Source organism: Cetorhinus maximus, chromosome 6, assembly GCF_964194155.1.
Source record: "Cetorhinus maximus chromosome 6, sCetMax3.hap1.1, whole genome shotgun sequence".
In the NCBI taxonomy this organism is placed as follows: Eukaryota; Metazoa; Chordata; class Chondrichthyes; order Lamniformes; family Cetorhinidae; genus Cetorhinus; species Cetorhinus maximus.
In genome coordinates this window covers 126,780,672-126,793,301 of record NC_135884.1, presented here as the reverse complement: position 1 = coordinate 126,793,301, position 12,630 = coordinate 126,780,672, and the positions used below count along the sequence as shown (strand labels likewise).

The 12,630-nt window shown below is 41.8% G+C and overlaps 1 protein-coding gene across 4 annotated transcripts in view; it reads right to left on the bottom strand.

Moving 5' to 3' along the window:
- Positions 1 to 12,630, bottom strand: part of ankrd11 (ankyrin repeat domain 11) — a 197,166-nt gene that overhangs the window by 50,956 nt on the left and 133,580 nt on the right. For 3 of the 4 annotated variants that reach the window (XM_078544457.1, XM_078544458.1, XM_078544459.1), the window contains one exon: positions 7,914 to 8,072. In XM_078544457.1, coding sequence (XP_078400583.1) covers positions 7,914 to 8,072 — 159 coding nt within the window. Of the gene's footprint in view, positions 1 to 7,556; positions 7,642 to 7,913; positions 8,073 to 12,630 lie in introns of all 4 variants that reach the window. The other variant, XM_078544460.1, reaches the window with a different exon arrangement.

Here is a 12,630-nt window from a genome sequence, read left to right as displayed (position 1 = left end):
AAAGATGTTGCAGAGAACTTTGCAATGAAAAAAGGGAGGCAGTAGGCACATGAATAGCAACTGAGCGAGCTCTACCTTACTGTCTTGCACACTGACCCAAAAGTCATTTCATTCTTAAATTGACTGATTCCAAGATCTGGATAAACCATCAGAAAGTCAGCAAAACTGAGGCCAGCTTCTTGAGAATTAGCACTTCTAAGTCTCTGGAATTCTCTAAACAGTTTCTCTCACCTTGCAATAAAGGAAGGAGGAGAGTGGACACTGAATATGGGTAAAGGTGGGGGGGAATTTAAAGGCTAAGATGTGTTACATAGGAAGAGAGATTTGAGGAAGGTTTTCAAAAGGAGGGAGAATGATAGAACTTCCCATATCCTGAAATGGGATGAAGCCCTGTATTAGTATACCAACGTATGCTGGGGTCTTTAGCCAGAGGCGTTTCTACTTTGTTCAGCCTCTTTGTAAGGTTCAGTCTATCACAGGTACCAGTGTTCAACTTTTTCAGTTCACTCCATACTGCACTGTAAAGAAAGATCCTGTGTTTACAGTCAGATGAGGTGCAGAAGGCCCTTGCACCAAGCTGCTCCAGTGAACCTCTGATGTGTTTGATCACACAGAAAAGGATAACACTCATCTAGCCAAGTACTATCTTCCTGTTACGCCTCCTCCCAATCATCAGTGGGGTAATGGTAGGAAACAGCAATTGCATCAAGCAACACCTGTTCATTGATGTCATGCAAACTCAGCAACTGACCCATGGGCCTCCTTCAAATATATAACCACCATGCACAGGTGTGAGAAGCTCAATGTTTTCTTATTCATGAGATGTGGATATTGCTTATCCCTACCATCCTTGAGAAGGTGTCGAGCCACATTCTTGAATTCAACTGAATGGCTTGTTGGGCCACTTCAGAGGGCAACTAAGAGCCAACAACGTTGCTGTTGGTCTGGAGATACATATGGACAAGACCAGGTAAGGATGGCCATTTTCTTTCCCTAAAGGGCATTAGTAAACCTAAAGGGCATTAGTGACCAATTGGGCTTCTACGGCAATTCATTGTGTTGTGTGGCACTACCACCATGCTAAATGGGATAGATTTCGAACAGATCTAGAACTCAAAACTAGGCATCTATGAGGCGCTGTGGGCCATCAGCAGCAACCGAATTGTACCCGGTCACAATCTGTAACCTGATGACCTGGCACACCTTCCGCTCTACCATTACCATCAAGCCCGGGGATCAACTCCGGTTCAATGAAAAGTGCAGGAGAGTGTGCCAGAAGTAGCACCAGGCATACCTAAAAATGAGATGTTAACCTGATGAAATTACAATACAGGACTACTTGCGTGCCAAACAGCAAAAGGAGCTTGTGATGGACAGAGTCAAGTGATCCCACAACCAGAGGATCAGATCTAAGCTCTGCAGTTGCTGCCACATCCAGTCATGAATGGTGGTGGACAATAAAACAACTCACTAGAGGAGGAGGCTCCACAAATATCCCCATCATCAATGATGGGGGAAGCCCAAGCACATCAGCACAAAAAAAGACAACGGTGAAGCATTTCCAACAATCTTCATCCAGAAGTGCCGAGTGGATGATCCATCTAGGCCTCCTCCTGAGGTTCCCACAATTACAGATGTCAGTCTTCAGCCAATTCAATTCACTCCATGTGATATCAAGAAATGGCTGAAGTCAGACTGAATACTGCAAAGGCTATGGGCCCTGACAACATTCCAGCAATAGTACTGAAGACTTGTGTTCTAGAACTAGCTGCGCCCTTAGCTAAGCTGTTCCAGTACAGTTACAACACCGGCATCTACCTGGCAATATGGAAAACTGCCCAGGTATGTCCTGACTACAAAAAGCGATGGAAAATGCCATCCTATAATGCGGCACTTACTCAACAATAACCTGCTCACTGACGCTCAGTTTGTGTTCAGCCAAGACTGCTCAGCTCCTGACCTCAATACAGCTGTCGTCCAAACACGGACAAAAGATTTGAACTCAGGAGGGGAGTGTGACTGCCCTTGACATCAAGGCCACATTTGACAATGTGGCATCAAGGAGCCCTCACAAAACTGGAGTCAATGGGAATCAGCGGGAACACTCCACTGGTTGGAGTCATACCTAGCACAAAGGAAGATGGTTATGGTTGTTGGAGGTCAATTATCTCAGTCCCAGGGCATCACTGCAAGAGCTCCTCAAGGTAGTGTCCAAGGCCCAACCATCTTCAGCTGCGACATCAATGACCTTCCCTCCATCATAAGGTCAGAAGTGGGGATGTTTGCTGATGATTACACAATATTAAGCACCATTTGCGACTACTTAGATACTGAAGCAGTCCGTGTCCATATGCAGCAAGACCTGGACAACGTTCAGGTTTGGCCTGATAAGTGGCAAGTAACATTCATGCCACACAAGTGCCAGACAATGACCATCTCTAACAAGAGAGAATCCAAACATCTTGCCTTGACATTCAATGGCATTACCATCTCCATATCCCCCAATATCAATATCCTGGGGGTTACCAATGACCAGAAACTGAACTGGACCAGCCATTTAAATACTGTGCGTAGAAGAGCAGGTCAGAGGCTGGGAATTCTGCAGAGATAAACTCCCCTCCTGACTCCCCAAAGCCTGTCCACCATTTGAAAAGCACAAGTCAGGAATGTGATGGAATCATCTCCATTTGCCTGGATGAGTGCAGCCCCACTCAAGAAACGTGACACCATCCAGGACAAAGCAACCCACTTGACTTGCACCCCATCCACCATCGACACACAGTGGCAGCGGTGTACACTATATACAAGATGCACTGCAGCAACTCACCAAGGCTCCTTCAACAGCACCTTCCAAACCCAGAACCACTGCCACGTAGAAGGACAAGGGCAGATGCATGTGAACACCACCACCTGCAAATTCCCCTCCAAGCCACACACACCATCCTGACTTGGAACTATACCGCCATTCCTTCACTGTCGCTGGGTCAAAATCCTGGGACTCCCTTCTTAACAGCGCTGTAGATCTACCTGCACCACATGGACTATAGCAGTTCAAGGTGGTGGCTCACCAACACTTTCTCAAGGGCAATTAGGCATAGGCAATAAATGCTGGCCTAGCCAGTGACGCCCACATCCTGTGAAACAATATTTTTTAAAAGGTAGTTTAGTTGTTGCTATTATTAATACTAGATTTTGAATTCCAGATTTATTTAATTAATTGAATTTAAATTCCCCAGCTGCCATGGTGGGATTTGAACTCATGGGCAGGATCTTCTGGTTGGCGAGTGGGGGCAGGGCCCGCTCACCGACACACAAAATAACATGGGGTGACGTCGGGCGGGCATCCTGATGTCACCGTGCATCATTTCGATTGTCAGTTCGAAGGGCTACGGCCACTTAAGGCCTTTAAAAACGTAATTAAGCTAATTAATGGACCTGCTCGTCCAACCTTAAAGTTGGCGGGCAGGCGAGGAGGCCAGGTGGCCTTTAGAAAAAGCATGAAACCTCATCCAAGGGCGGGATGAGGTTTCATGAGGGATTTAAAAATCTAAGAATATTTCAAAATAAAAGATATGGACATGTCCCAACTCGTGACAGTGTCACATGAGAGGACATGGCAGCGGAATTTTTTCTCAGCTTAATTTAAAGTTTAACATCTGAGCCGATCTCCGTGAGGCAGCACTTTGCCTCAGGGAGATCTGTGCGAGAGTGCACTCCTGGTTGAGGGAATCCATCCCCCCCGCCTGCACAGGGAGTGCATAGTGCTTCCTGGCGGACGTCACGCTGGGTGAGCCTTAATTGGGAACCCACCCGCCCGCGACCACACATCCATCCGACATGGGGAAAATGTTGCCCCATATCTCACAATCGTTAATCCAGACCTCTGGATTACTGGTCCAAAAACATAACCACTATGGTACCCCATCCCAATGAGGTGCTGTAGCTTATCTCCCCTCACCCTTAACTTGATGATATTGCAAAGCAGACAAAATTATGTAATTTTTTCAGTTGTGAAGTTCAACCTTCCAGGAATCATGTGCCTTGCCGTCAGAGACTGTTCCCTGAAATCAATAAATGCAGCTAAATTAAGCAGCTGTGGCATTTTTGTGCTTTACTTTGTAAGGGTGTGTCATTAACACTCAAATAGCTGATTTTGATAGTTTTCTTGCAACTTACAGTGCTACAATGACAGATAAATTAAGTTAGGTGTATAATTGCAGTAGAATTCTCACTGATGTTATTAACCTCAGCAGTTAATGTGTTCCTTGTATTTATTCAAGATGGTGTTGTGCTCCTTGTGTCTGACTAATTTCTTTAGTTTGATAGATTACCAAATATTAAAGACATCAAGGGATATGGGGATAGTGTTGGAAAATGGCATTGAGGTAGGGGATCAGCCGTGATCTAGATGAATGGTGGAGCAGGCTTAAGGGGCCAAATGGCCTAGTCTTGCTCCCATTTCCTATGTTTAGTTATATAATTGCCGTGTTATTAATTACTTGAGATCACCTAATAGTTGTACAAGACTGTTGCTGTGCTCCACATAGCTCACATTTCTTCGGGTTGCACGCACCCATGTGAGTATATGTTATGCCAAAAGCATCTTGGGGAATTTTCCAGGCTTTCACTGTGTGAAAAGGATACTTCGTGATACACTGCATGTGAAAACCAGTGCACTAGGGCTCCATGTGAAGCCCTCCAGTCCCCTTGTTTGGTGCCCTTCGACTGATGGGTACCTAGAGCTTTGCTCCTTCCATGCATACCAAAAGACATAAAAGGAGCATAGCAGGAAACCTCTGCACATGAGAACAAAAGGATATATCATTAAATAATCATAATGAATCATAATGAAATGTGCCATGGCTTTAAATATTTTGGACCTTTCTAAACATGCTACAGCTTCACATTGCAGCAAAGGGCATGGGGGAGCATATACAATAAAATGCTAGACGTTCATTGGACAAAAATTACCAAATAAAGGATGCAGAGGGCTTTACACTGAGTACACCAAATGCACTGGACTACATAAGTGTATTAACTCTCAGATTCTCACACAGTAAAGATGATTGAATAAGATGCGATGAGAAAGAAAAGATGAAACATTCTGCTCAATGATTTTTGGGATAACACACTATGCTGATAAGCACTAATGTAGCCAGGAGCAGTGTGAGGCCATGCAGAGCACAGCACTTGTCTTGTGTAACTATTAGGAGATCACAAGTTACCCAATGATGAATATCAGAATGGTGCTAGCACAAATCTTCACTGAGGTTTAATAGCAATGCAATTACAGAACTATCAAACGTAGCATTGAGATCACATGAAGGACAGCATTACTACATTTATACAACTTTGTAGTTTAATCATTTGTAGCATTGAATCAAAAAATGTGCCAAACGCAGTTTTCTTTATATTAGTGAGAGATCCTTATAAAAGGAAAGTACAAAGCTACCATAGCTCTTTAGGTGAGCAGCACAGACTGACTTCAGCCAGCAAGGCAAGCGGCTCCTGGATGTTTGAATTTTGTGAAGTCATTGGGCTGCCCAACGCGGATGGATGTGACATCTTCAGATGCCCAGAAGCAGAAATGGATGTGCACCCAAAATCTGAAGTAACTGCAGTGTCCCTAATCACTCCAGTTGAAAGCAATGTACGAATGGGAAACAAAGAATAAGCTGTAAAGAAATTAGCTAGAGAACTGGAGTTACTGAATTTGCAGAAGTGATAACAGGATAAGACAAAAGAGGTATGATGACAGAAATGAGATAAAGACGACCTATACAAGATCCAGAGAACATATGCAAAGTTAAAGTAGGTTTCCCAAGTGGGAGACAGCAAGAATCAGTAGCCAAGGAGCCTAGCAGTATATTGATTGAGAATCTCCATCTTAAGCACCAAAACTGCTCTTTCATACATCAAAAGAAGCAACGGTACACCCAATCGATTTGTTCAGCACTTTGAGACAAAATGGATCAGGTCTGAAGTCGTGAGTCAATATTGAGGTCAGATGGCTGAGAAATGCCTAAAACAACGAGGTACAGTTTGTTAGCTGGCCTAGATTTTAGATTTTATTTTACTAGGATTTAATGTGCTTGCCTAACTTGACCATTTTATTTTAAAGGTTTTTTACAAATTCTGCAACAAACCAACTAGGTCAAGTTGCCATTTTGTATTAACATGTCATCAGAAAAGACTCCATGTTGATGTTGCTAATCATTTACAACAAGCTAACATAATATAGTACTGTGAAATAGTCACCAGCTAGGAACAGATGATTGTATTAGAAAAGAGCACCTCAATTACCCTTTAATTGAAGGGTAAGTAATTAACAATCAAATAGTTAAAGAGTCTGACATATTTATTTCTGTATTTCCTCCTTATATCCTATGTTAGGATTAAAGTCTGAAACTTAAAAACGCTGTAACAGCTGCTGCGAGAAAGGAATCTACACCATGCAGTATTGGTCCTCATCAGAACACACATGTTGACTGGTTCAGTGCTGGCCTAATGAATAGGACATTTGTGCAGTATTAAGATAAAGAATACATCTTGAAATAATCCACTGTCTTATGTTCAAGGCAACGTACGCAAATGGCTAGATCCAATAAAATTAACCCTTGCAACATTATTGACCAATTGGTTATTAGCCACAACTGTGGGCTAAGGTGGGGTGATGCCAGAATTAGGTATAAAAGAAGGTTTTGGGAACTATTTTGTTTGTGTACATCAAGTGTTTGGTTGATTGACAGACAGTTGGGGATCATTAGTGAAGCACTGGGCCCAGGGACAGAGAGAGAATTTCTGCCAGCGTGGACCCCAGATAGTGCAGTTTATTTCAGAGGATGAGGCAAATACCTGTTGGCGTTGAGAGCTGAGGCTGTTTTCCTCTTCTTCTGAATTGGCCATCCATTTGAAGGTGTGAAGTCTGTAGAGTTTGATCGATTAGTATACTTGTTTTCTTTTATTAGTTAGTTGATAAGTCTTTAGTCATAGAGTAAGTATATTGTTGTCTTTAATTAATTGATAAGTGTATTGTTATATTTTGCTCATGCGGAACAAATTTTGGTATTATTCACTAATTCAGTGTGAGTCTTTGCCTGATGGCTTTATCTGTTGCGCTAAATCAGTTTAAAAGGTTAATGTGCAATCCAGTAATGAGGCTGCATGAAACTAAATTAAATCAAGTCTAAATTTATCAAAACACCCAACTTTTAAACCAGCATGTTCCTTGAGCTTACTGTGGGCCTCATTGAAAGTCTAAAAGGCCAAAGCTAAGGACAAAGTGGGATGGAGATCAAAAGTGACAGGCAGCTTAGGGTTACACTCGCGAACAGAATAGAGGTGATAAGCTTAGCAATCATCTGGTCCGTGTTTGGTCTCAACCAATACAGAGGAGGCTGCATCATGAGCACTGAATTGCAATCTAACGTGGTGAAAGTAGTACAAGTAAATCACTGTCTCACTCAGAAGGTGTTTTGGGGTCCTGCACAGTGGTTTGGAGGGAGCCGCAGGTATTTGCATCAACTGTGCTTGTATAAGGGTAATGATGAATGTACCTGACATTTCAACTTTGTACTTCACCGATGCTGCAATGTGCTGAGTATTTCCAGTGTTTTTCTTGTTTGATTTTCAGCATCTGCACTGTTTTGTGTGGAGATAAAATGAATGCCTGATTTTAACACCACTATAATCAAATTACCTATCATTCTCAAAAGAGATATTCTGTAGCTCTAAGACTTTATGGTGGCTTTTAAATGCATGCGTAACCACAATTTCAAGTGTGGCAATGTAGGGGGGAGAAAAGATTTTAAATTAAAGATGGGTAATGCAAATGTAAGCAACTAGAAAAACATCCTCCTTCCATCCTCCACCCTCAACACCCTCTCCAAACAACCACATTAAGGGGATCTGACCTGGACTGTTTGCTGATTCTTCTGCCGTCATTTGCATCAGCAAAGCAACTTGTTGTCGTTCTGAAAGTGGACAGCCCGCTCTTATTCCTGCCCCAAACAATCCAAACTTTCTGGCTCCAGTCTCCTTCTTCACTCGCTTCCGCTCTGGACCTTGCTTTTCTGCAAGTGAAGTTGAAAAAGAAAACAATTTTTTGGGGAGTGAGATGTTTAATGCTAGAAATAATATGCCAAAATCTCCCAAGCATACATTTTCATTTCCAATTTTTCTCCATTTATCTGCCTTCTGATGGCACTCACCCATGTGACTGCACCTCATCCATGAAGTTGGACACCAAGTGTCAGTCCAAGTTACTTGGTAATATGAGATATTATAGCTGGGCCTCACCCATTATCCACACATACAGACATTTCTTGCAGATCACTAACAGGACAGTCATCAGGAGTGTGAATTCTGGCTGATTTTAATTTCCACTTTTCTTGCCAATTGTATGTTGTATTGGCTGAGGGTTGCTCACTTAGCAAGGCTATCACATTGAATTTGGAGTATTTCTACATGAAGTATTACACTACCTGATCATTGTGGTCCTTAGTTGTTACCAAAAAATGGACAGAATCTTGGAATGTAATTCCTAAAACATCAGTAAAAATTCCAGAACCTTGTGTCATAAGAAAATAATTTTGGTTTGTTCAGTCATTATAAAATCAATGATGTGGAACATTACAAGCAAAGCCAATGACTTTCCATTTTCAAAGAAAAATTGATAAAATTGTAGAATGTGAAATGTTATCACCATAAAACAGGTAGTAGTCTTGAAATCCTACTTTAATAAAAACAGAATTACTTGCTTCTCACCCTGCCAATGGCCCTGCATCCAATACATTTGCCATCGGTAGTGGTCATATGTTTTCAATTATTATCTAAACCTAGTTTTCAGATTCAAAATCCTGAATCAATACTTAAAATATTAACACAATTACTAGTCAATCCTGCAGCACTACATACAAGTTATGGTCAGTAGGCTTAGAGGGCACATAGACAGAACTGTATGCTCCCAGTCCAAAAAACCATCCTTATTTTTATAAAATCGATGTATTATTTATTTACAGTTAAATAGCAAAACATATAGCAATTTGGAAAGCAGAAAGTAGAGTTGAACCATAGCATAGTAGTTTTGCTGTAGTAGTTCTGAGGAAGTGGGAGAAGCAAAACTTAGATGCTGCAACACCATCACTGGCACAAGCTTACATAGACTTCTTTATATATGGATATAGGGAATTAGTGATGGAAAAAGTTGTCCAAAGTGTGCAGTAAGATGTATTTTAAATTTTATTGCTTTTTTTCAAAACAGTTTGTTCTTCTGATCATTAAAGACTAGACTCAATAAAAAAAGTAAAGGATGAGATTCATCTCATTGCATCAATGTGCAACAGTGGGCCAAGAAAAACAAATGAAGATGAATGAGATGTTAAAATTGAATCTGTAGACAGATGTAGGATTTTACTTGCCAGAGTTTACATAAATAGTACTTTACCTTGGAATTAAACTGTAATTCCATTTGCTCAGTAAAGGCAAGGAGAATAAAATAATACTGCATATGTACTTAATTTGAGATGAGGTGATTTTGCTTTTCTAGGTTACGTGGAACCAAAACTGCTGGTAACTATCCTACCTTTAGATGCAATCATCACATTTTAAAAGAAAGGCTACACACTAAAGATAAACTTCCAACTGGGAATCAGCATGATCCAATCTTGCACTACGATGATTCTTGATTAGTTTTGCCAGAGAAGAGCAACAGGAGAGGAAATGACCATGGATTCCACACTTCAGCTTTGTTGGGAAGAGGGGTCATGGAGAAGAGAACTTAATTGACAAAATATTTGGAATGTATCTAAACAAAAGTACTTTTAAGTAAAGTAGGGAAAGCACACCAATAAACAGAACTACGAAAGCACAAGAAACTGCTATGATAAGACAGTGAAATTGCAAAGGGTACAAATTAGGATATATGCAGTGTACCTTCACTAAAGGAGGATTATTGGTGTCTAGTTCTAGTCAGTTAATGTGAAAAAACTACAGAAATCATAATTACATCTGCTATATAAATAAAATGTACAATGTAGATCAAGAAATAACGTCATTCTGTTATTCTCTGCATAGTGATACTATGTACAGTATGTGAAGGTCTTGAATTTCATCAGCGGCACTTGAAATATGATTTTGAAAGATAATTTACAAGAAACAGATCGAAGATTTATAGAATCATAAGGCATGGAGGTGGTTATTTGGCTCATCACATCTGTCCCTGTTCTTTCAAGGGCATCACAATTAGTCCCAAACCTCTGCTCTTTCCCCATAGCTTTGCAAATTTTACATTTTTAAGTAACATCCAATTCACTTTTAAACGTTACTACTGGATCGCTTGCACCACCCTTTCAGGCAGTGCATTCCAGATCACTACCTGTATTAAAAAAATTCTCCTCTTCTCTTCTGCTTCTTTTGCTAAGTACCTTAAATCTGTCTCCTCCAGTTATTGACTCACATGCCTACAGAAAGTTTCTCCTTATTTATTCCATCAAAACCTTGGATAATTTTGAACACCTATTAAATCTCAGCTTTAATGAGAATAATCCCACCTTCTTCAGTTTTCCCACATAACTCTAAGTCTCTCATCTCTGGTATCCCCTCTCCAAGACACTGACGTCCTTCTTCGTGTGTGATGCTCAGAATTTAACCCAATACTATAGATGAGACCTAACCAGATGTATAACGGTTTAGCCTAACTTCCTTGCTTTTGTATTCTGTGCCTCTATTTTAAAGCAAAGAAAGCTGTGCCCCAAAGAAAGCAAAGCGAACTAATAGTGCTAAGTAATACAGCTGTAGTGCAAGGTTCCAAAAAAGTTAGGTGAACTGCTACCAAATGGAAATCAAGTGAAATAATGAGGAAAATGGCCTCTGTAAGGAGTTTATGGGAGGTGAAGTCCATTCTAAGTAATACAAGATTGGACAGGAACATGTTAAATAAAAGAGTAATCTGATGTCCTCTTCAAAAGTACTAACAAGTCAGATACTGGTAACTGCAAGACCATTAGTCTTACTTAAATTACATGTAAAATGATGAAAATTATCAGATATAAACGTGAACGTTCTCTGTACCCTAATACCTTGGTAAACAGCAGTTTGCATGGGCTCAGAAGGCTAGGATTTTGCCAGATCAACTTCCTTGACTTTTCTGGGGAAGAAACCACCTTCAGCCTGAAGTGCTGAGTGTCTGATCCATCTTGGCCTCAGTCTTCAGCCAATTGAATTCACTTTGCATGATAAGGAAATGGCTGAGTATAGTGAATACAGCAAAGGTGACAGGCCCTGAAAACATCCCAGCTGTTGAAGACCTGTGTTCCAGAACTAGGTCTGTCCCTAATCAACTGCTGTTCCAGTACAGCACTGGCATCTATCAACAATGTAGAGAATTGCCCGGGTACACCCTGTCCACAAAAAAGCAGAACAATTCCGATCCAGCCAATGACGGCCCCAACAATATACTTCCAATCAAAGTGATGGAAGGTGTTGAAAGTGCGATCAAGCAGCACCTCGGGATCAATAACTTGCTCACTGATACTCAGTTTGGGTTCCGCCAGGGCCACTTACCTCCTGACCTCATTACAGCCTCATCAAAATGAGCTGAATTCCAGGAGGTGAGGCGAGAGTGACTACCTTTGACATCAAAGCAGAATTTCGAGTGTGCCATCAGGGCTTCCAAACAGAAGTCAATCAGAATCGGGGTGAAAACTCTCCACTGGCTGGATTCATACCCAGCACAAAAGATGAAATGGGTGGCTGTTGGAGGCCAACCATCTCAAACCCAGAACGTCACCATAGGAGTTCCTAAGACAAAACCATTTTCAGTTGCTTTATAACTTCCCTCCATTAAAAGGTCAGAATCGGGATGTTCTTTGATGATTGCACAGAGTGTTCTGTACCATTCCCAACTCCTCACAGGATGAAGCAGTCCGTGCCATCAGGCATAAAGAGCTGGAAAACCTTCAAACTTGGGCTGAAAATGGCATGTAACATTCGTGCCACACAAGTGGTCCAACAGGAGAGAATCTAACCATCCCCCCATGACATTCAATGGCATTAACATGGCTGAATCCTCTACCATCAACATCCTGGCATGGCGGGGGGCGGGGGGGGGGGGGGGGAGAAGAAGGTTAGCATTGACTAGAAACATAACTAAGCGTCTAAGTACTGTGGCTACAAGGGCAGGTCAGAAGCTAGTAGTGCTGCAGTAATTCACCTCCTGGTTCCCCAAAGCTTGCCCACCATCTACAAGGCAGACATCAGGGGTGTGATGGAATGCTTTCCACTTGCCTGGTTGAGTGTAGCTCCAACAACACTCCCTCAAGCAGCTCGACGCCATCAAGGTCGAAGCATCCAGGATGGAGTAGCTCACTTGATTGGCACCCCATTCATTGCTTTAAACATTCACTCCCCCCCAATTCTGGCGCACAGTAACAGCAGTGTATACCAGCTACAAGATGCACTGCAGCAAATCACCAAGGCTCCTTCAACAGCACCTACCAATCCCACTTCTACCACTTAGAAGAACAACGGGAGCAGGGGAGCAGACACATGGGAACACACCGCTCTGAACCGTGTTCCTTCACTGTCAAAATTACAGAATTTCCTCCATAACAAAGCTATAGGTGTACCAAC